This window comes from Macaca nemestrina, chromosome 19, assembly GCF_043159975.1.
Source record: "Macaca nemestrina isolate mMacNem1 chromosome 19, mMacNem.hap1, whole genome shotgun sequence".
Taxonomy (NCBI): Eukaryota; Metazoa; Chordata; class Mammalia; order Primates; family Cercopithecidae; genus Macaca; species Macaca nemestrina.
The window spans coordinates 54,751,885-54,776,156 of NC_092143.1; the positions used below are offsets into that span (position 1 = coordinate 54,751,885).

The 24,272-nt window shown below is 53.1% G+C and overlaps 1 protein-coding gene across 50 annotated transcripts in view; it reads left to right on the forward strand.

The window, feature by feature from the left end:
• Positions 1-24,272, forward strand: part of LOC105499086 (CUGBP Elav-like family member 4) — a 321,369-nt gene that overhangs the window by 265,985 nt on the left and 31,112 nt on the right. For 26 of the 50 annotated variants that reach the window (XR_011617215.1, XR_011617218.1, XR_011617219.1 and 23 more), the window contains exons 4-6: positions 23,014-23,139; positions 23,370-23,449; positions 23,801-23,944. Coding sequence is in view for 44 of the 50 variants with exons in the window: in XM_071085782.1 (XP_070941883.1) it covers positions 23,014-23,139; positions 23,370-23,449; positions 23,801-23,944 (350 nt within the window). In the remaining 6 variants the exon portion in view is untranslated. Of the gene's footprint in view, positions 1-23,010; positions 23,140-23,369; positions 23,450-23,800; positions 23,945-24,272 lie in introns of all 50 variants that reach the window. The other 24 variants (XR_011617214.1, XR_011617216.1, XR_011617217.1 and 21 more) reach the window with 1 other exon arrangement.

Below are 24,272 nucleotides of genomic sequence, written 5' to 3' on the forward strand. Positions count from 1 at the left end.
GCTTGCTGTCAACATCTCCCTGGTTGATTTCTGCTTGTAGGCCTGAGCTGCTTGCAGTCTGGCCTCAGTCTGGTGTGTTCCTCACCTGGCCCAGTTAAGGCCTCTGGATGGGAAAAGGCTGGAGGGGAGATTCTGCGCCCTGGTTTGGCCCTTGCGGGTGAAGGGGGGTCCTCCTGTTCACTACTAACTTACCAGCCCCAGAACTGCCACTTAGCCGAGACTGACAGTTCAACAGCTTCCCTTAGGAAACAGGAGGACATAGAATGATGCTGGGCTGTAGGTGGGGCCCACAGGTGGGGCACTGGTGTGGGCTGGAGCAACAGGCAGGGCTGTTAGGGTTTCAAGACTGGGGAGGATTGTCATCAGCAGAGGAAGGGCGACAGAGCCAAACTAGGATGCCCACAAGTCCCAAGGTGCCAGGACAAGGCTGGAGTTGCCTGTTATCCTGGATTAATTATTAATAATGTCCCTTTCAAACCAATGAGGGTCCTGAGGGTCCCATTTTGAGCAATAAATTGTATGGTCACCCAATACATTAAAAACAAACAGGCCGGGCGCAGTGGCTCACACCTGTAATCCCAGTGCTTTGGTAAGCCAAGCCAGGTGGATTGCTTGAGCCCAGGAGTTCGAGGTCAGCCGGGGCAACATGGAGAAACTGTTTCTACAAAAAATACAAAAATTAGGCAGGCGTGGTGGCGTGCGCCTGTAATGCCAGCTGTGGTCTCAGGAGGCTATAGTCTCTCTGTAACACCTGTAGTCTCGGGAGGCTGAGGTAGGAGGACGGCTTGAGCCTGGAAGGCAGAGGCTGCAGTAAGCCGTGATGGTGCCACTGTACTCCAGCCTGAGTGACAGGGCCAGACCCTGTCTCAAAATAAAATATGAAACAAACAAACAAAAAAGATAGTTGAATGGCCAAGCCAAGAGGCAGGGATTCCCATGGGTGTGCCAAGTCACTGGAATAAGGAGTTTTGTGGGGGACAAGGAGAAAGAAAGGAGATAGCAGAGAGGAAGGGGACAGGGCCGAGGGTCTCTGCACATGCCAAGGGCTTCAGAGCTCCTCACAGAGGTCCTCTCCAGCTGAGTGGGACACACCAATCTCACACTACCACATCTGCAAGAGAAAGCAAAGACCCACACAAGTGACACCATCGGGCACAGGTCACACAGCCTGCTGATGGACCAGGACAGAACCCAGGCCCTGACCCCCAGCCCAGTTCCTCTTCCTCTCACCGCCGATGCTAGAAAGATCAACTCTAAGTTTCACCTGGGTGCCTCCCTTCGGATGCTGTATGTTGGAGACTCCCCATGCCCAGACTCCCCATGCCCACACCAGGATTTCGAATGGGGATGTGAAGTATAGATTGTATTCTACCTATTACTAACTGTTGGATTGTAGGTGAACTTCTTAACCTCTTTATGTGCCTCTGTTTCCTCCTCTGTAAAGTAGCAATAATAATAATATTATTTCTGATGACTGGTGCATTGCAAGAGTTCCAAAAATAGATGTAGTCTTCTCCTCAAATGCCAGAAAAGCTTCCCTGCCTCCAGCATGCTCTGAGCCCTCTTGGCATGGAGCGGTCTCTGACCTGGGCCAGTATGTTTAGACTCATCACCACCCGACATGGGTCCTCTGCTGTTGAATTCAAGGATAATTTATGTCTCATTTCAAAAACAAACCTCTTATCTACCTGTACCCCATAATCCTTTCAGCTTGTTAGCCACCCCATCCCAAACTGGATTCAAGATCTGCCAAACTTGGGCTTCTCAGGCATCATTCAGGCCTTCAGCACCAGTGACCACTGGATGACATCTTTGAGGAAAACAATAAGAGGAAAGGGGGACATTTGCAGCCCTCCTCACTCATTCCGGCAGAGACAGGGATCTGGGAGGAGCCAAGCCAGCATCCAGGAGAGGCCCAGGGACTGGTGCTTTCAGGGCGCCCCCTCCTGGAGGAAGGTGAGGCACAGCTTGGGGAAATGCCTCCTTCCTGCTTTCAAGTCAGAGCCCCAGAGACAGAAAGAGAATTGCAGTTCACCTACATGCTCCAGAAAGACAACGCATTGCTTGTCTTCCTGCCCGAGACCCATCAATTCTATCTGCTTGAAAAGCAGACTGTAAACTAGGGGCAGACAGAGAAGTTTACCTCCTGCATTTCTTCCATCTTCTCTAGCAAAGAGGCTGGTATTCAGGATGGGAAATGTAGATAAACATCATAAAAAGAGAATTAATATCCAAACAAGGCAAGGAGATCAAATCTGGCCCCATAAATTAGGTTATATTTCTAGGCCAGAGCAAATTGAGCCATGGCCTCAGTTGGACAAATGAAGTGGATATTCCACTGACAGAGCTGCTGCAGGTCACTTGAAGCACTGTGGAAACAAGAAATGGACAAAGGTCCAAGTTTTTAAAAGGTGAAGAGGCTGGATTCTAAAAATTAGCAGCGTGGCGATCTTGAAGACAACCTTTGGCCAAGTTCTAGAATAAATTTGTCAAACTGATGGCTTGAGAGCATTTGGAGGAAAATGATGGTGACTTAGGAACCACAATGGTTCACCAGGGTGAGCCAAGGCAGGGAAGCTGGGTGTCTGTGTTGGTAAGTGGGTGCCCCATGCATAGAAGCAGGGCCTAAGCTGGCATCATGTCACCTACTAGGGGCAGATGGCAAACTTGCCCCGGGTAACTCAGAGCAGGCTGGACAGAAAGGGAGGTTCCTGGTGCATCTATGGCCATGGCCCTTGTCTCTGGTACCCTCCTGTTGAAGATTTTTATCAAGAACTTCTCAAAGGTGGGAAACATAGAAGCTGATTTTAAAATGTGCTGATGACCTGAAACTGGCCCGGAGGATGAGATGAAGGATAATACATTCAAAATCCAAAGACATCTCCCCAGAAAAGTTCTCATTCTAGACACAGAACTGTGGGAGTCCCCCTGCCTAACCCCACCCTCACCCGTGCCACAGTGGAAGTACAGAGATTCAACAGCTTCCCTTCTAGAGCCCCAGAATCTGCACCCCTTTTGGGACGGGGGATATTGGAAGATCTCTGGAAACTGTGAAATTGTTTATCTGGAAGTTGTTAGTCAGGTGATTGATGGGTCAGCTGGTTGGTTAAGTGGTTGGTTTCGGTGATCCTGTCCTCCCTGACCCCCATATGTTTGATGTGGTAAAGCGATAAGCACACTTTGGGGTGCCAGGCTCTTTTGAGAATCTGATGGAAGCTCTGAATCTATTCTCCAGGAGAAATAGCCATAGACATGAAATAGTGCTGACCACAGTCCCCTGTAGCCCATCAGATAACCTCTTAGGATACCATAGATTTCTAATAGCCAGTCCCTGCCAGGCAACCCACCTGGAAGTCGTTGCACCTCAGCATGACTTGGTCCATTCCTTCCTTCCTGCAGGAATAAGGACAGTGATCTCACAGCCTACAGTGTCTGGAGTGGGTTAAATAGTCTTCTCCCCAAATTTGCATCCACCCAGAACCTGTGAACATGGCCTTATTTGGAATAGGGTCTTTGCAGGTGTAATCAAGTTAAAATGGGTCATACTGGATTCATACTGGTCCTAAATCCAATATGATTGGCATCCTTAGAAGAGGAAAGAAATTTGGACACAGACACAGAACATAGAGAGAGAGTACCACTTAGGGATAGAAACGGAGACTGGAGCAACTCAGCTACAACTAAAGAAAGCCAAGAATTGCTGGGAAACACCGGAAGCTAGGAAGGGGCAAGGAAAGAACCCCCACTGGAGACTTTAGAGAGAATGTGGCCCTGTCAAAACCTTGATTTCTGACTTTCAGCCTCCAGAACCATAAGAGAACAGATCCATGTTGCTCTAAGCCACCCAGTTTGTGGTATTTTGGTATGGCAGCCCTGGGAAACTAAGACTGTGCCCGAAGGAGCCTGAGCTGAGGATGCAGGTCCCCAGGGGGTTTCCACGAGCCCAGTGGGCCCATGTCTAGGCTTCCACCCCTCCCTCACCCCAACCACCTTTTGTGGGGTCCTGCTGGTCCTTCTATCCACCTGAGCCACTGCCATCAGACAGCCCTGAGTTTTGCCTACGAGAGGGTTACAGGCCAGTTGAAGAGAAGTTAAAAATCCCAGCACATCCATCAAAATAAGTTTTATTACAGCCTGCCAGTTTAGACTAATGACTAATTTACTGTATAAAATACCAGCAGTGTGTTTTTTATTTTGTTAATTAATTATCTCAAACAAAGGTGAAATTTATAAAAGTGTCCAGAAATGGTGTGTATTGCAAAATCGCCTTGCAGCAGGAGATGAAATTATTACTAACACAGGATCAAGTTATTACTGTATTGACTTAGTTACTTTATGACTTTGTAATGGATTTCTTCATTATTTTCTCGGGATTGTGGCATTCTGATTGCATTAAAGTCTGTTAATCTATGCAAATATCATTAGGCACCACTAATAACTGCAGCAAGCTTCCTCCATTCCAGGGACTGTGCTAAGTACCTGGCCTGCCCAGGTCACTTCCGGTGGCAGGGAGGAAAGTCAGGCAGGAGGAAGTTCTCCTGGGACACCCTCTCTGCCCACAGTCTTCCCAAGGCTGAATGAGTGGGCACTTCTGTGGGGTGGTTTGAGGGCCCTAGGAAGGTCTCCTTGCCCTGAGCCATCTCACGTCTTCCCCCACTTGCCCCCAGTGTCACCATAATCCTCCCAAATGTCCCCCAAATGTCACCATAATCCTCCACCTCTTTGGATTAAGGCTTTGGAGAGTCTTGTTAAAATGCATCTGTACTGGAATGAAAAATTCATTGATGCAGTATCCACCATTAGTGCCTAGAACTGACAAGGTGTTCAGTGGGAGTGTCGTGGTCCATTTGGGCTGCTATAACAAAAATACCATAAACCAGGTAGCTTATCAACAATAGAAATCGATTTCTCGCAGTTCTGGAGGCCAGAATGTCCAAGATTAAGATGCCAGCAGATTCCATATCTGGTGAGAACATCTCGCTGTAATTGCACGTGGTGGAAAAGAGGTGAAGAAACCCTCAGGCCTCTTTTTTTTTTAATAATGGTGCTGATCGCATTCACCAGGACTCTGTCCTGATGATTCAATCACCCCCCAAAAGCTACTTCTCTTAATACCATCACCTTGGGGGTTAGAATTTCAGCATGTAAATTTTGGGAGGGCACACACATCCAGACCACAGCAGAGAACATAGGCCTTACTGTGCTGGGACAAGGAACTGGTCAGTTTCATGAGGGTTAGAAAGAGGCTGAATCTGATTATGGGTATAGTAGAGTTGGCCAAACTCAGATGTTCTAAGGGACACCTGTGGACCCTGGAGACTTAGGAGGGATGTCCCCAATGTGGTGGGACAGAGGAGGCTGATCTGTAGGGGGAACCACCCTGTGAGCAGCCACTGAAAGGATTCTAAAAATCGAAAGGATTCTAAAAACCCATGGCCTCATGCCCAGGCCCTCAGGTCAGCCCTGTGGCAGGCCTGATCATCCCATTCTCTAGCTGAGGAGAGAGAACAGGCTGGACACCTGCCCCAATCACAGGGCTGGTGGGAAACCAAATCCAAGCCTCCAGCTGCTAAATCCAAGGGATTTTCACATTTTATGTTTGTTGAAGGCAGACCCTGACCACACCAGGGTGTGGGGTGGAAAGAGATGCGTCTGTGGATCCAGGCTCCCTGCCCAACCTTGAACTTTCTGACATGCACCCTCCTCTTGAGTCCATGGGTTACAGTCACTATTTATTCTCACAGTGCTTCCCGAGCTTGTGTTGTGAGGCAGGGATCACACTAGGGCCTCCCAGCAGTGTAAAGACGCACAACTCCCAGCCTCACATCAACAGAAATGCCGACTCATGTTCACAACTGAGAATTGCTGGGTGTGGTGGCTCACGCCTGTAATCCCAGCACTTTGGGAGGCCAAGGTGGGCGGATCACTTGAGGTTGGGAGTTCGAAACCAGCCTGACCAACATGGAGAAACTCCATCTCTACTAAAAGTGCAAAATTAGCCAGGCATCGTGGCACATGCCCGTAATCCCAGCTACTCAGGAGGCTGAGGCAGGAGAATTGCTTGAACCCGGGAGGCAGAGGTTGCAGTGAGCCGAGATCATGCCGTTGCACTCAGCCTGGACAACAAGAGCAAGCAAAACTCCACCTCAAAAAAAACCCTGAAAATTGTCGTGGATCATGTTGTAGTGGAGGCTGAAGAGGCTGATGGAGAAAGACGGACAGGAGGAGGAGAAGAGGGGAAGACACAGCTCTCAGTCTAGGCCTGCACGCGATCATTTTCACTCTCCTGGTTATTACTATCTTGGTCGAATCAAAGGATAAATTTGAGGATTAGGCCCAGAGTGGGGTGGAAACCAGGCCCAGTTTGTAGTTTGAGGTGAGTTTACTAACTTTAAGTCTGGGGCGGTCCCTGCTTCCCTCCTGCTACGATCCTTCCCTCTAGATAGGTGATGTGTGCTCTTGCGGGTGAGATGTGCCAGGCCTGGAATTCAGCTGCGGTGCTTTCTCCTGCTCCAGCTCCTGCTGCCCTTCTTGGATCAGCATTTCCAGACTTCTCAAGGTTAAGGAGCCATTTTTAACATCAAAAATTCATCAGTGCCCCCCTTGACAGATGTTTTACTTCGAGTATCCATTGTTTGAGAGAATGCAAAATGACAAAATTCCACCTTGAATTCAGCAATGCTTTTAAATGGATTTGTATTTTTAAAATCACAATAGCATCTAGATGCATTTGAAAAATAGTCACATATACCCGTGGATGAAGCTTTCTGATGCAGTCAGCGGGCAAAGCTTGAGGTACCTGGGATACACGTTCAGGGGGCTCCACTGCCCTGGGCCACCCAGCTGCTGTGCATGGAGAGGGAAGGAGAGTGGGGGCTGGCAGGGAACATCCCCTCCAGACAAGCCACCTTCTTTGGCCTCCCCAGCTCAGCACCGTCACCACCCACCTCCCAGACACCAGGCTGCCTTCAATTCCCCAGCATCAAGCCCTCTCCCAGCCGTGGCCCTCCATGCTACCTCCTCCACTTCTCTTCCATTCTCAGGCACTCCAGGCCTAAAAGCTTATCAGGTCCTTTTGATCACAAAGGACATTTTCTGGCAAAATCAGTCATGTGGAGGTGACCAGAGCCACCACAGTTCAAAAGCTTCCCTGAAGAGGGCAATGCCCAGTCTGCAGGCGTGGAACCCAAAAGATGAAACTCCAGGGCCGTGTAATACTCCATGTCACACAACAGAGAAGGCGGTGCAGCCGCCAGAGATACCCGGTCCAGCCCCACCTGTGCCACTTACTGCCTGGGGGAGCTTCCACCAGTTTCTTAGCTTCTCTGAGCCTCAGTTAACTCATCTATCAAACAGGGCTCTCATCATATTTCTATTGGAGCATGGTAGTGAGAAGTGGACAGGACGTGTGCAGATGGCCAGCTGGCACAGAGCCCACTGTCAGGACGTCCAAAGGGCAGCTGACAGCGTCCCTGATAGCAGAGCCTGGCTGTGGGGGAAGGGAAGTGGGGGGATGAACTGGGGTGTACCAGCTAGCAAGTGAGGGCCTTCACCTGCTTCGTTCGCTCCCAGACCACCTGCTCCCGGCAGAGCAGCCCCACAGTGCTTATCATCCTCAGGTCCCCCCTGGAGACTTGTGGGTAGGAGGGCCATGTCTTGATTTTCAAAATACAATTATCCTTGAGCACTTGAGCTGAGTAATGAAGCTCTTTGCATTCTGTCCTCTGAGCTCCCCCCACGCTTCCATCCTTCTCCCTACCCTTCCCTAGAGAGGCTGCACAGCCTGACCTCAGTGCCCTGTGGCCTCAGCCATGAGGACACTGCAGCATGGAAAACTCTTCCTGCTCCACCGTGTACTGCCCAGTGTACCAGCCCCCATCCCCTCCCACCCCAGGATCCCCCATCATGGTCTGCCCTCCACAGCGGGGCCACTCAGGCCCTAATTTGGAAGCACTTTTCCTGAAGGATCAAGTCTACTTCCTGCATCTCCTGACACAGTCCCTGGTGCATAGTTTGTTGGATACTGACTGCCAGACTGAGTAGTGAATAGCAGGAGAGGTCCAGGGCAGCCCCAGAGCTGGCATACAGGTTTCTGAGACAGAAGATTCTCTTGTGCCACTCTGTAAAAGGAATTTCACGGTAACCAAATATTGCTACCCTGAAGAGGCAATATTCCTGTTCTCTGCAGAGAACAGGCTCCTCTGCTGTTAGCAATGCCAGTCACATGCCAACAGATGATATGTTGCCACCCTTCAAAATAGTTTGTTCACTCAAGAAAGCGAACTCTCCCCCTCACAATCTCATTAGTCATTAGAAAGAATCAAGGCTTGCGCAGCCCTTCCGGGTGCCCAGAGCCGCCTGCCCTCCTGAGCCCAGCAGGGCCTCATGACCATCCTCTGGTGAGCAGGGCAGGGGGATACCTTCTGCGTGGTAGATGAGAGCTGGAGAGCTGGGCCACCTGGTTCAAAGCCTGGCTCTGCTGTGAATTAGCTTGGGGACCCCCAGCAAGTTGGTTGCCAAGCCTCTCTGTGCCTTCGTTTCCTCATCTGTAGAATGGGGAACAGTGGTGCCTGCTTCATAAGGTTAAAATGCTCTGAGCTGTGCTTGAGCCATGGTGTGTGCTGCCATCATCCTCTCTGAGGGCATGGTCTTTGACGGACAGAATGAACGCATGGAGCTCTGCATAAACCATGTGGGCCGACACCCGCCGTCTCACTGCAGGGGCTTAGGAGCAGTGCTCCCTTAGTTGCAGGCACCTATATGGGAGATATCCCTCCATGTGGGAAGGGAGGACCTCATTGGGTGCAGTAGAGACTTGAGAGGTCATTTCAGCCTGCCAGTAGGTTCAGGAAAATGTCAAAGAGAATCTTCAGGTGTCCACAGTAAACCAACCCAATTGCAACCTATGTTAACTGCAAACCCATTGGCAAATGTGGAGACTCAGGGACCTGGGTTGAAAGAGAAGCTGGTTCAAGATAGGTCTTGAGCAGAGCAGCTTTCTTGTTCTTTTGAGAGTCAGCACCCCAGCAGGTGTGGGTAGTCGTGACTGGTTTTCTGACGTTTGCATTTAAACCTCATTACCTGAAGTCCTCAGAAGCATCCTGGCCACCCATCCATCCACATTTACCTATTGCTATTTATGTGTCATCCATCATAAATCTATCTGCTTTCTGCAATCATTTTTCTCTCATCTGTGTATCTATCTATCATCTAACATTTAATCTGGATATCTAGCATCTATTAATCACGTCTACCATCCATCCATCTCTATGTCTATCTGCAGTCCATTATCAGTCATGAGTTAATACACCGTGTACTTAAGCATGGGCCCTCTGAGTTCCTTGGCGGTGGGCAGCAGGGAATCCAGGAGGGCCATGGTGGCTGGAACAAAGTGGGATAGAAAGGAACCCGGAGCCTGAGAAACAGGGGCCTGGGATTCCCCACTCAGAGCAGGGCTGGCTGGTGGAAGGAGGGGGAAGGGGCACAAGGGAAGAGAGAGGAGGAAGAGGGAGCTTGCAAAGCCCTCAGGAGCTAAGTCGAGTGCTGACCTAGAGAAGTCCCCTCACCTGAAACTAGTTCAATAGCTTTACAGGGTGATTCCTGAGCAATGGGAAAGACGGCCAGGCTCAGGCGGGTGTCAGGGCATAGAAAGTGGGTGCTGCCGGCCCTGCACCAACAGTGCCCAGAATTTTGCAGCCTGAAGAGTTCTAGCCCAGCAGGCAGGTGGAGGGCCAGGGACGCAGTGCCTGAGGAGAGACGAGCAGCCTGGAGAACACCAATCACATCGCATCCCTTCCCTACCCTGACTGCATGTTGGTATCACCTGAGAAGCTTTAAAAAACCAAAACCAGAAATACTGACATCTGGGCTCTGGACCAGTCCCTCAAATCCGTATCTCAGGGGCCAACCCGAGTCACCTGGATTGTTGAAAGCCTCCAGGTGATTTCCATGGCAACCAGGGCTAAGGACCTCTGTCCCATGAGATCCAAGCCACCTGCTGCTCATCCCTGAAGGGCTGTCCTAAGGGTGCAGGGGTAGCCGCTGGTGCTACAGGGCAGGACTTGGGCTCTGGAGGTACATAAGACAACGTTCTTCTGGGCTCCCTCCTGGGTCTCGCAGGGAGGCCAGCAGGCCTTCTGCAGGTGATTAGGAAGCATCATTCCTGCAGCTGGGTGGTAGTGGAGGAGGCTGGGCCAGGTGGCCTCTGAAGACCCACTCCCAACCCAGGGTCACTAGAGGTTCTCGGCACAGTGTTCAGGTGTGGGGAATGGGTGTGGTGGCTGCAGCTGCCAGGTCAGTCTCTCTTGATACCAGTGTGATTCCTCCCGGGTTAGACAAGTAACGAAGACGCTGAGGCCTTGCACCTCCCCAGGAAGATGGCCAGTGGGCTGGTAGGCAGCTTCTCCACCGCTGTCCATCCACAGAAAGCCAAGCTCCACTGTCAATATTAAACATTGACTGTGGGTCAGAGGGGCAGGGGGTTTGCACGGCTTCTCCCAGCACTGAGTTCTTCATTGTGTCTCTGGCGGTGGCGGGAGGCACCGAGGAAACCCATGCCCACCCACCCTCTCTGTGTGGCTGTGGAAATTTGGGTCACAGCTGGGAGGATTTGAGGCCCCATGAGGGTCAGCCTGTGGCTAGTGCTGGAAGGTCTGTGGCCAGGTGGTCTGCAGGCAGTGACCACTGCCCCACACACAGCCTTATCACTGTGCAGCTCTGCGCCCAGCTAACGAGCCCCCGCTCCGTGGTTAATAGAGACAAACAGCTCTAAGCAGGTCTTTTATTTCTTCCCCAGCATTTGTGGCCACCTGGAGTAGATTCTTTGCCCTGTCAATGAGATGCTTTTAACACCATTCCTTGGCTTCTCCTCTTATTGCCCCTCCTGCCCTGTAGACCACCCTGTCCTCCTCCTCCCCTGCAGAAACCTCCCCCCACCCTTGCTGGAATAGCCCTGCTTTGTCTGTCTCCTTGAAAGCTGAGGACAAACTGGCCATAATTTATGCTCCCGCGTGATATAAAGGAAAAAAGGGCCCCATTATGTTATAAATTATCTTGCGATGGGTGAAATGCAGGAGAGTGTGCCAGACGCCAGCGGAAACCCCATTAGACAACAGAGTTCGGCTGCGAAAAGTCCCCACAGAACTCCGGGGCCGTCTGTCGCGTGCCGTGCGCCTGGTAAGGATAATGTAGCAGATCAAATGTATAATCAGTTACCTGGTGAGACGGCTGCGCGCCACCATCCCAGCAAAAGGTGACTTCTACATAGAGCCACCGTGGTGTCCCAGGCTCCTGCTGAAAGGCCTGACTCAGACTCATAGGGCAAGGGTCTGAAGGCCAGAGAGGGAGGCAGCAAGGGGGCAGGTGGGGACAGTTCCCTCACCTGTGCTGAATCCCAAGGCTCAGCTTCTCTAGACTCAGGGTCCCTAGGCCAGCTCATCTCCTCTCAGAGCACAAGAGATGAGAGTGAAGGAGACATTCCTGGCCCCCTTGTGAAGGTGGCAACAGACCCCAGGTTCTGGCTCTGGTTCTGCAAACATGCTGCCAGGCCCCCAAAGGCACCCCTACAAACCCCTTTCTCAGGAGCCACACCTCTGCCCAGAGCAGGCCTCAGGGGCCAGGGAGGGGCTTCCGGGATGGAGGGCGTAATGCAGTTAGAGGAGATTCTGCCAGCAGGGCAGACTTCCTGTGTGATGACAAGAGAGGACATTTTCAGCCCACATTCAAGGGAGGGGAAGGCCAGAGGACTCAAAAGGAAAAAGCTTTACCTCCTGGAGCACCTAGGGGACTTCAAGCCAGCCAGGCTGTGATCAGAGGGATGGGCAGGACTGGGGAGGGATTGTGAGGCCTAAATGGGACCGTGGGCAATGGGGAATCCCATGAGTCCACTCCCTTGCAGCTAGCAGCAGGCTATGGGTGCCCCGCCCACTCACCCCTTGGGGCTCTCAACCAAAGCCCTAGCCCTCAAAAAGCAATGTGGGTTATTGGGCATTTTGCCAGTGGTCTGTGCAGAGATGGAGGGGTGGAAAGGGAAGAGAGAGAGTGAGAGCTCCAAGCGGTATCCTCTTCTGCCCGGGAAAAGGAAGACACCCAAAGCTCAGCTCGGTCCAGACCACCTGGGGCTGAGTCCTGGCTTCACCAGTGACTGGGTGTGAGTTCTTGGGAAAGACAATTAACTTCTCCGTGCCTCTGTTTCTTCGTCTGAACAGTGGAAATAATCAAATACCTGCCATACCTGTAAAGTGCTGCTCTCAGTGTCTGGATCATAGTGACTGGGAGCAAAATGAGAACCACTGTGGTTCTTCTTGTTCTCACAGCCACCACCTGGAGGAGCAAGTCAGCGCTGCAGACATGGGCAGGGCACCTCAAGCCCGGGGGAAGGAGGTGGAGTTGACTGGGCTGGGCAGCGCTGGCTGGGGCGGCAGGGCTTCTGTGATGTGGGAGTTGGGTCCTGCAGGCTCTTTATCATGTAGGGCCTGGGTGATATTGCACTGGGCCACAGGAGCAGCCATGGATGCCATGGATGCCATGGATGAGGAACCAGATGGAGCCAAGGGAGGGCATGGTGCGCTGTGAGGCCAGGCACAGGCGAGAAGAATGGGCCCAGGGTTGCAGGCCCAGGCCTTCCAGAGGTCAGAGGAGAGGGGCCAGGCCTTTTGCCTTGGGGAGGTGCTTAGATCAGGGTGGGTGGGAGAGGAGGAAGGGGGATGTGTGTGTGTGTATGTGCATTGGGGTGTGTGTGTTATGTGTGTATGCTGAGGTGTGTGTTGGTGTATCTGTGTGTGTGTGTATGTGCATCTGTGTGTGTATGTTGGTGTGCATCTGCATGTATGTGTTTGTGTACGTGTTGGAGTGTATGGGTGTGTGTATCTGTGTGTGTATGTGTATCTATGTGTTGAGGGATGGCTGCTGGTGTGCATATTGGTGTGTGTATGTTAGTGTGTGTGTCTATGTATGTGTTGGGGTGTGTGTCTATGTGTGTTGGTGTGTGTGTGTTGGGTGTGTGTGCATGTTGGATGGTTGGATTTGTGTGTTGGGATGTGAGTTGGTTGTGTGTCTATGTATGTTGGGGTATGTATGTGTATATGTGTGTATGTTGGGTGTGTGTGCGTGTTGGGGTGTGTAGCTATGTGTTGATGTGTGTGTATGTGTATGTGTGTGTTGGGTGTGTGGAGGTGTTGTGTGTGTTGAGGTGTGTGTCTATTTGGTGTGTGTATGTGTATGTATGTGTGTTAGGGTGTATGTTGCTGTATGTGTGTATGTTGGGGTATTGCACTGGTGTGTGTTGGTGTGTGTATGTTGGGGTATATGCATTGCTGTGTATTGGTATGTGTATTGCGTGTGTGTCTTTGTGTGTGTATGTTGGGGGTAATGCATTGCTGTGTATGTGTGTGTGTGTTGAGGTATATGCTTTGGTGTATGTTGGGGTGTGTGTGTATGTTGGGGTATATCTGTTGGTGCATGTATTAGTGTGTGTGTGTGCTGGGGTATATGTGTGCCACATGTATTGGGGGGTGTATGTTGGGTATATGTGTGGTACATGTATTGGGGTGTGTGTGTGTGTTGGAGTATACATGTGGTGCATGTATTAGGGGTGTATGTGTGTGTGTTGGGGCATATGTGTGGTGCGTTTATTGGGGGGTGTGTGTGTGTTGGGGTATATGCATGGTGCATGTATTTGTGTGTGTGTGTGTGTGTGTGTGTGTGTGTGTGTGTGTTGGGGTATATGTGTGGTGTATTGTGTGTGTTGGGGTATATGTGTGGTGCATGTATTGGGGTGTGTATGTTTGTATGTTGGGGTGTATGTGTGGTGTATTGTGTGTGTGTGTGTTGGGGTATATGTGTGGCGCATATATTTGTGTGTGTGTGTGTTGGAGTATATGTGTGGTGCATGTATTGGGGGTGTGTGTGTGTGTGTTGGAGTATATGCATGGTGTGTATTGGTGTGTGTGTGTTGGAGTATATGTGTGGTGCGTGTATTGGTGTGTGTGTGTGTTGGGGTATATGTGTGGTGCGTGTATTGGTGTGTGTGTGTTGGGGTATATGTGTGGTGTGTGTATTAGGGTGTGTGTGTGTTGGAGTGTATGTGTGGTGCGTGTATTGGTGTGTGTGTGTGTTGGGGTATATGTGTGGTATGTGTAGTAGGGTGTGTGTGTGTGTGTGTTGTAGTGTATGTGTGATGCGTGTATTGAGGTGTGTGTGTATGTTGGGGCATATGCGTGGTGCATATACTGGTGTGTGTTTCTCCTCCCTTCTACCACACACCCTTTCACACTCCCTGCTTTTGCACATGCTGTTCCTTGGCCCGCAATGCCCACCCCTTGCCTCTCCCACAATGCAAACCCTGCCCATGGATCATTCCGGGTCCAGCAAAAGCCTTTTAGGTCTTTCTCAGCCCTTCATACCCACAGGGCTCATCAGTCCATGCGCTGTGCCCGCACTATGTCCAGTACCTACTCATCTCTAGGGAACACTCATTTCCTACCTTCTGAGGATTCCTGAAGGTCAGCTCCTTGTCCCATGCACCCATCACCATGCCAGGTTTATAGCAGCCCCACCCCCAATGCTCATTTAGCAAATGGATTCATTTATTCATGGCAATGTGTATTTATTGAGCATCTACTACATGCCAGGCCATTTAGGAATTGGACCTTGTTGCATGAATGAACGAACATGGACATCTCATTCATGGAGGAAAAAGGTCAGGGGGCATGGAGTATGGGTGCCTGTGTAGCCCCTTACATGGTATTACTGGACTTGGCTTGGTCTCAGAGTGAGGGGGAGACCACAGGGTTTCAGCAGGGTTTCAGCAGGGGAGAAACGGGGTCTGCCCTGGATTTTAACACCCCCCTCTGCTGTTCTCTGGAGAGCAGACAGCAGGGGCTTGGGTGGGTGTCAGCATCGAGGAGGTAACCGTCGTGCTTGGGTGGCTCCAACCTCGGGGGAGAAGGAGGAGGGATGGCGGACCCTGAAGTATCTGGAAGGCAGTGCTGGCTGAAGGAGTGCAAGTGACAGGGACTCCAATCTCCTGCCTCTTCCACCCCAACATCAAACAGCGCCAGGCCCGGAGGGAACCAAGCAGATGAAGGCCAGCACTGCCTCCTGGGGGCGGGGCAGAGCCGGTGAGGGTCTTCATTTGCATCCCATTGGAGGCCCCCAAACACGTCCTGATCCCAGCAGCCTTTGATCTGTTCTGATGTCTCCTTCGGCCTTCTTCCCAAGCAGGAAGGCTTTTATCCTCAGAGTCGGCTCCCAGCCCAGCTGTGCCCCGCTCTGGCTCTGACACAGTGTGCTGGAGGGAAGGGGAGTGCATCGCTCTCCACTGGCTCGGGCTCAGAGCCCTCCTGAGACCTGGCCTGTGGTGACCCTGTGTCCCAGGTGAAGGGACTGGCTCTTGGGAGGATGGCCAACCTGGTCACATAGCTGCAGGTTCTTGACTCTGGTGTGGACAGTGGTGCTGGAAACTGTCTACGCTGACCCGATTGGGGGTAATTGCTGGGTTCTCAGCCTCCAAGAAGGGGGGTGCAGACCCCTGTCCCTATCCACTGCATCCCTACTTAGCGGGCAGTTCTGCTACTGTATGCTGCCCCCTGGGGCAGTGAGGTGGCTCTACAAGGGCTGGCAAAGAGGAAGAAAAGGAAGCCTCTGGGTTTTGGGGTGGAGTGGTCAGGCAACCTCGAAAACTGCACAGATGTAGATTCAGATGAGTCGCTCGTCCCTTAGGAACCATGGGTACTTGACAGATCTGGGGATTGGGAGAATTCGTGGAAATGGCATGTAGGGATGCTCAGTACCTTTGGGGGAAATGTCTGTTTTTGCACAACCCATGTAGACCTCCTGGAGGCTGGAGAGCATCTCAGTGGTTCTCAAAATGTTGCTTTCTTCCCTGACTGACCTGGGCTGGCATGACTTTGCTCAGTTCGATGTCCCTGGGGGTCCTCTCTACACTCCCGGGTGTGGGAGTGGGTGTCACCCTCCTGCCAACGGGGGTCCCCATGGGTGAGCAGTAGTAATGGTTAGAACATTCACAATAGCTGGCACTTATTGAGCCTTTTCTCTGTGCCACGCAAGTGCTAAAAACCTCATTTAATTCCGGACCCGCCTGGGGGGTTATATGCCTTGCCTGAGCCTGCACAGTCAAAATGTGGTAGAACCAGGATTTGACAAACAGCCTCAGTTATTATCTGGAGGACACCCTTGGCCCGGCCCTCCTGTTGAGTCAGGTGTGTCTCCCTGTCCCTTGCTGCTGAAGGTCCTCCCTGATCCACAGGTAAAGTTAGAGAGGGGGCATGTCCTTCACCCTCAGAGTCACTGCCTGTGGGCCCAGAGAGAGTAGAAGATGATCCTAGAATCCAGGAGGCAAACTGGCGGGGCCACTGCATGGGACGACCCTGGACTCCAGCCTCGGCCTGGCAGCTGAGGAGCAGATTCATGGGGTGCTCTGGCCTCCAGGCTCTTGCCCAGTCCCTGTCACTCCCCAAGACCCAAGGCTCCAAAGCAGGAAAGAGACCTCCAGCTCTGTCATCATGAATATCTGGCATTTTCTCTGCAACCCCAAACTCCTGGCTTTGAGCTTCCAGGTCTTCTAGCAGCCTCTCTGCCCATCCCACCAGCCACTAGACCTAAAAGCCATGTACTCCCCACCCTGGTCCCTGACCCTAGGGTTCTCCCCAGCTCAGTAACCGCCCCCCCTCCCAATCTTCCCTCAGCAGCTGGAGGGAAGAGAATAGTAAACATCTACTGCGGTAATAAAAGGCATTAACCATCTGAACACTTGCCCACAGTGCCCCTGCAACCATCTATCCTTAAGCAAGAAATATTGTTTAATGCTGATGGTAATGAGTGAATCAAATTGTGAAGATTAAACCGGAATTTGAGCATTAGCGCCAGGATGCTGGCATTTGGCGAGTCAAGTGATACTGCTGTTACCTCCCTCCTCACCACTCAGGGTCGCGCTCACCCTGCCCAGCCAGCAAGATGCTCCCCACGTGGCTAGGGTGGGGCAGTAGAGAAGGCACAGCCCTGAAACATCCCCCTTAGGGGTTTGTCCTAATCCTGAGACTCCACTGAGGGTGCCCTGGGTTCTCCTTTTAAAATACAAATCCTTTCAGCCTGAGCCCCATCCCGCCCTGACACCCTGAATAGAGTGAACTCAGGAGTTTTCGTCTCCCTCATGGAGGGATCCATGGGAGGATGCAAGAGATTCTGGCAACCAGATTCCACTGTCTTTTCATAAGCACCTATCACTTCCCCGGGTGTCACCGAGTGCTTTTTATAGGTTGTGAACCAGAGCTCAGAGTTAGACTGGGGTTTCAGGAAAATTAAAAAGAGTCCTGAAGTCAAAGGAATGGGTGATGTATGCGTTGGTGGAAAGGAGAGCAGGCAGGAGGCAGCTGAAGAAGCAAAGTCAAGCCTCCTCAGAGTCCCCTTCTTGCAAAGCTGCCACAGGCAGGGACCACTTGGAGCAGGTGAAAAGGACAGTCAAAGGCATCCCTCCACCTCTCCGCCTTTGCTGAAATTCTAGTGTGGGCCTGTAGTCCCTGCATATGTCCCATGCACATCGTAACTCCAGCCCACCTCCTCCTGGAAGCCATCAGGGTGTAGCTAGTTCCTCCTTCCCCATCCAACCTCTTCTGGCCTGCATCCCAGAGTTACTGGATGTGTTTATCAGGCCTTTGTTCTCTCACTAGGGGCTCTAATGCAGAGGCTCTGGGCCCACAGACCAAAGACTCTGGATTCTCCAGGGATCTCAGAGCCATGCACAACTATTTCTCCCCAACCCGTTAAAAGAGAAAACCTAGAAGCACTCTCGAAACTCATCTCAGATCCTCTGTTCCGACAATTCCCAGGCACACAGTGAGTGCTCACTCATTGCTCACTGAAGGGGTGGCCATAGGAGAGACCCAAAGTATGTCAGGGGTTTTGTCCAGCCCCTCCTGAGGTGGCTGTAAGCACCTTCACCTGACACAGAACCGGGGGCTTCTCCTGTCCACAATTTTATCATCTTCCCCCAGCCCCAGCTCCTGCACAGGTGGGGTGGTGAGCACAGACTCTGCCTACTCCCCCATGATGGTTAGACATCTGGGGACAGAGAGCCAAGCTGCCCTCTCTGGGTCCAGGCAGGGCTTGGATGAGCACCCACCTCCTGTTGCCCAGCCCTTTGGGGAGTCACACTCCTGTTCCACAGAACCCCAGATGCTCCCTCACACCTGCAGGCACAGACATGATTTAAAAGAGCAGACTGCAGCAGCAAGGGCTTTGTGATCATGAAATCAAGGAACCCCGTGAGGCTGGGTTGAGTCCAGGCTCCAGCTATGGGCAACCTCCTGTGCATCCTGGGGCTCTTTCTCCGCCCCACCTTCCTCATCTGAAAAAGCATGAAACCCTTGGTGTTATCCGGGGTCCTGCCCAGTTCTGCCACTCGATGGCCTTGTTCTTCCAGGTGCAAGGACAGCAGTTCTTGGGGCCACAGTGTGGCAGCCCTGCTGGCCTTTGTCTTGTTTGGGCACTTGTGTGTTGTGGATGGCCTGTCTCTCCACCCGGATGCCAGCTCCGATGAGCAGCTTCGTCTCTCTTGTTTACCGCTGTAGACGCAATGCATGGAACAGTGTCTGGCACAGAGAAGGCGCTCAGTGAACAGCTGTTGAGAGACTGTAGAATATGCTTCCCTTGCTCTGCCCCTTGACCAGGAGGAACCCATGAGGCCTCCGTCCCCTCAGCCTAGGTCAGCAGATTTTGTTGTGCTCAGTTTCCAACTCCCAGGGCTGAGCCTCTGACCTGAGCTGGGCTCTGTCAAGAGAATTCTGGGCTCCCAGTGCCAGCCTCCAGTTGCTCATCACATCTCTGGGCCCCCAGGGGTCTCAGTGACCTCTCAGTCACTCTTCAGCCCATCCCCTCACTAACTCTGAGGCCACTCCTTGCCTCACCACTTTGGCCCAGTCCAGCAGCACCTGCCTGAACATCTCTTCAGAGGGGCAGTTCCCCAATACCCCAACTACAGGAAGCAACAGCCTCAGGGCTGAGGGCTCACCTGAACAGGGGGGCCACCAGAGCCTCTCCATTACCAGGGGTCCCAGCTCAGGCAGCTGGGCAGCGATCAGGGCCTGCTCTGCCTGTACCAGGAATCAGGGGCTGTGTGGATGGAGAAGGGTGGGCACGGGCTGGGAAAACTGAGTCATTCTCCAAGACTTGCAAAATTGGCATCAGACCCAAGACACCAGCCAAATGGTAGCGTTGGTTATGTGATACAGCCTGAGACAGTGCCTCAGGAAAGTGGCCAAAAAGGAGGTGGGCAGAGGGGGTGGGAGACAGGGAGATGTCATCCATCTCAGCTGGTCAGCCACAGCCTCAGAATCTAGTCCAACCTGTTGCTTCAAGTGTGCTCCCCATCGTGAAATGTGGATCCTCTGACTTCTCCTCTCACCCTCTTTGACCTCTGCCCCCTCACAGTAGGGGTGACCCTCCAGGCCAAAGCAAGGCAGGGCAAATGAAGGGCAAACAGCACTGCATTTCCTCTTCCTCCTGCATGGAGAAACCCAAGTAGGGGCCATTGCCATGGTAATGACCTCTTGGCAGGCACTGGGACCCTAGCCACCACCATGACAGAAGCATCTAACCATACCCATTTCATAGATCCCAAAACTCAGGTGTGGAGCAGGGGAGCCGGAGTGGGAGTCAGTGGGCCTGGCCCTGAAGAAGGTCCACGGGTGAACTCAAAGTCCCTTCAGCCCCTGGTCTGAGAGACAAGCCTTAGAATCACTCGTATAAGTCACAATACCCAACCAGAGGATGGTGCAAACTGAACGCATTTGAGGATCCCAGAAGCAGACATTTGAGTTGGGTGTGGTCAATCCACGACTACCTGGAGGAAGTGGGTCTGAAGCTGGGTTTCTTTGGTATCTTGCAGCCCTCCAGAAAGGTAAGGGTGGCTGTAGTTTCCCTGGGGAAATCCAGATGGGGAGGAAGAGGGGAGCCTGGCCGCTTATATGTTTAGAAAGGCCTCGAGAAGGAGGCGCTTAACTGAGAACTGCACAGTAAAGGGAGATTTCAGGGGAGGGGAACGAGGAATTAGGAAAAAACAAAAAAACCCAAAACCGGCAAAAAAGGAAGTGGCTGGATAGAAAGGCACATGTGGATGAATTTTAATGCAATCAGAAAGCTGTCATAGCAATAATAAAGGAATGCATTCAGACGTCAGGAGAGGCGAAGGCGAGGAGCTGCGGTCTCCGAATGTAAATCAAGCTTGGGCAGAGGAGGTGCCTTCCCTTTCTTTCCTTTTTCTGTCCAAGTGAGGAAGTGGAATTTTTAGCAAGAGGGCCAGGGATTAGCAGGGGCGGGGTTCCATTTCTAAGTCTTTCTAGAAACCCTATTCAATTGAGCTTTTAAAAGGCACTAAAGGTTGAGGGGGAGGTAGGGGGAACACTGGGGGCTGTGCCTGGAGGGAAGAGTTTTAATTACTCCACAAAAGAAGGAAAAGCTCCCATTTCACTTCCAGTAAATTGCTGTTGCTGCTTCCAGGAGTCAAACATAAGGGCTCCCCAGTCTGTCCTCTGTCTCTGTCATCTTTTCCCCCAGCCCTCTTCTCCCAGCTCTTTGCCTCTAATTCTCTTATCTATGTTTCCTGTCATTTTCTCTCCCCCGCTCCCTTTCTGCGATGAATTCTATCTCCTCCCATCCCACTTCAGCTTTTCTCTTCCATCCTCCCTCTCTCTCTCCCTTCTCCTTGTGCCCCAGAGCCTGGAGCTGGAGGAGGGGGGCGGGTAAGGCTGCACGCGGAACCTCGGAGATGGGGTGGGAGTGTGCCCCAAAGTCTTGCCAAGCCAAAGGAGCCAGAAGAGCAGCTTGAGGCAGGAAGTGGGGCTGGGGCTCTGGGGTCCAGAGCTTTAGCTGAGGCCCACCCTGTTGGAGGGCCAGCTGGTGTTTTCTGACCCACAGCTGGTAACAGGGACCAGCAACTGTGCCCTACAGGTTGTGGAAGGAACTGGGACCCGGCACCATGTCATCATGGAGAACTGGCCCAGTGTTGAGTGCATCTGGACTGAGTAGTACCAGCAGGGCAGAAGGCAGGAGGACTCTGCAGGTGGCTTGTGGAGCACAGGGGCCTGGAAGCTTCCTCTGCTTTGCTTCAGAACCCGGGACAGCCCCTCAGCTCTAAGCGAACTCCCCTGGCAATTTGGGCAAGGTGGAGGTTCTCTGAGAGAGAAGGTAATAACCACCTTGGATACAGAAGGACACAGGGTCTTTGAGTGCCCATGTGTTCAGAGGAAACCATGAACACATGGCCATTTGCGGTTTTGGGGTCTGCATTTCTGCAGCTTTGGCTGTGTGTCAATCATGTAATCATCCACAAACATCTAGTGAATGCCTGCTGAGTGCAGCCACCCCTGGGACTCTGTTCCAGTTCCTATGGCTGCATACCAATTTAGCCCGAAACTGAGTGGTGTAAAACAACCATTTATTTTGCTCATGGATTCCGTGGGTCAGGAATTCACAGGGCACAGCATGGAAGGCCTGTCTCTGCTCCAGGATGTCTGGGCCTCAGCTGGAAAATTCAAAGCCTGGGAGCTGGAATTATCTGAGGACCCATTCATTCACATGTCTGGTGGTTGATGTTGGCTGTCAGCTGGGGCCTCAGTTCCTTTCCATGGGGACTCTTCTTCATGGGCTAATTGGGGGTTCACAGCATGGTGGCTGGCTTCCACAGATCTAACAGCCCCCCAAAACAGAGCCAAGTGGAAGCTGATCTCTTTTATGACCCAACCTCAGAAGTCACCTGGCATCACTTCCGCCATTCTTTATTTGTTAGAGCAGTCACAAGCCCCACCGAGATTCAAGGGGAAGGAATACGCCCCCCAACTCTCAGTGAGAGGAGTGGCAGTCACACTGAAGTAGCCGCATGTGGGCTGGGGGTGCCTTCTGCAGTCATTCACCAGCTGCTGCAGGTCGATACAGGGTGCCTTGTCTCCCTGAGCACACAGCATGGGGCCAACAAAGCACTTGGTACTTGCCCCAGGTGTGTGGGGGCTGCTCCCTGAGCACACAGCATGGGGTCAACAAAGCACTTGGTATTCGCCCAGGTGTGTGGGGGCTGCTGAGGTATCTTCAGGAACAGGTGCCCCCAAAGTGCCCAGGGTCGAATTTTGCAGCGTGAAGAAATAAGAAGAGCCAGAACGAGGAAGGGGTATCCAGATGGAGGAAAAAAATATGTGAGATACCAAGGAGGTGTGCCCTGGGATGGCACAGGGAGGGCAGTCACTCATTTTTTATTCCCCTTATCACTGAATGGAGGGCCTCCTATGCTCCAGGCACTGCTGCTTCAGCAGAGAGACCTGGTCTCTTTCCCCTGTGAGCATCCCAGGGAATGGATGGGAAACGAGAGCTATACGGAAAACCGCAAAGCAAAGCAGTCATTGTCCTTTGACATTCTGGCCAAAGGGATGGGGGGCTGAAACAGAGTAAGGGAGGGGTAAGCAGGAGCATGGGTGAGGAGGCAATACTTAAACTGAGATCTAAAAGAAGAGAAGGACTGGACCTTGTGATGAGTGCGCTCCAGGCCGGGGAACAGCATCTGCAAAGGCCCGACGGCAGACCTGCCAGTTGTAATTCATTTTGGTGCCTGTGGAGGATAGCGCGTGAGAGGAGGGAGGAGGGGAACGCAGGCTGCCCGTGTGCTCTAGTGAGGAGCCAGCCCAGGGCTCTGCTCCTCAGGGTGCAGCCTGCCCTGCAGGCGGGGAGAGGCCGAGTCGCTGCGATCCAGCTCCTGCCTGCCACAGCTCTCCCTGCACCTGTCCCGCGGCTGTGCGCTGCTACCCCACCCACTTCTCCCCCTCGCCCCTCCCGCTCCGACTAAGCCCTGCTCCCGTACCCCTCCCCGCACTCCTCCCCCGCCGGCTCGAGCCCCAGCCCCGCCTCCCCGGCTCCTCCCTTTCCCTGCCGCCCTCCCCCTCCGGCCGTGCCCTGCTCCCGCGCAGCCCGGTCCCTGGCCCGGGTAAGCATCTCCTAATTTTGTTCTAGAAGATAGAAAACTCTTCGTGGGCATGCTCAACAAGCAACAGTCCGAGGACGACGTCCGCCGCCTCTTCGAGGCCTTCGGGAACATCGAGGAGTGCACCATCCTGCGCGGGCCCGACGGCAACAGCAAGGGTGCGCGGGGCGGGGCCGGGAGGGATGCCCGGGAGGGAGGGGCGAGGCGGAGGGAGACCTGAGGGCGCCTCTGAGTCTCCCGGGCCGTCGCCGTCTGTCTCTGGGCTTCTTGGTGTCTCTTTCTCAATCTCTGCCTCATCCATCTGCGTTCCCCTGGGATGCGCCCTCTCCTCCCGGCCCCTCCCTGGCCCTGCTTCTGGGTCCCAGCTTGGCCTCTCGCGTCCCCGCAGGGTGCGCCTTTGTGAAGTACTCCTCCCACGCCGAGGCGCAGGCAGCCATCAACGCGCTACACGGCAGCCAGACCATGCCGGTGAGTGCTGGCCCCTTGGGGCGGGGGCTAGGGCAGCGGCTGGCCGCGACCCCAGCACCCGCCACGCCCCGCCGGCAGTCCAGTCTCCCCAAGAGACAGGAAAGCATGACCCTTATCCCCGGGTCTCAGACAAGGACGTGGAGGCCCAGGGATGTTAAGGAACTGGCCTGAGGTTACCCAGGTAGAAAATGCCCGCGGTGGGGTTCACACCTCATTCCCCTGGGCAAGCACCGATGCCGCCCTCTCCAAAGAGCCGCGAGGAGCGGGCGGGGTGGGCGCAGGCCAGGGGCACCGACAGCTGCGGGCGGAGGCTCTGGAGCAGGTGGGTCTCACGCGCCGCCCCGGCCGCAGGGAGCCTCGTCCAGTCTGGTGGTCAAGTTCGCCGACACCGACAAGGAGCGCACGATGCGGCGAATGCAGCAGATGGCTGGCCAGATGGGCATGTTCAACCCCATGGCCATCCCGTTCGGGGCCTACGGCGCCTACGCTCAGGCAGTAAGTGGCAGCGCGAACGGGCAGCAGTTCTCAAGCTCACTCCCCTGGGAGCCCCAGAGAGCAGAACACATAACCGAAAATTCTGCTCTATCCCTCGCCCTTTCCCTCCAGAGTGAGGAGGGGCCGGGAATGAACCCATGAACCCGGGGAGTGTAACTTCAGAAGGGTTTGAAAGAAGGCTGGCCCAGTTGGGGTGGCTGCCAGGAAGAGGTGGGTTGCTGTCTTGGTTCTAAGGGGCAGAGCTGAGAGAGGCCCCACAGAAACGTGGGTTACCCTGAGCCTTTTCCCCTCAGCCAGATCAACGTTGAACCCCGAGAAGCACAGATGA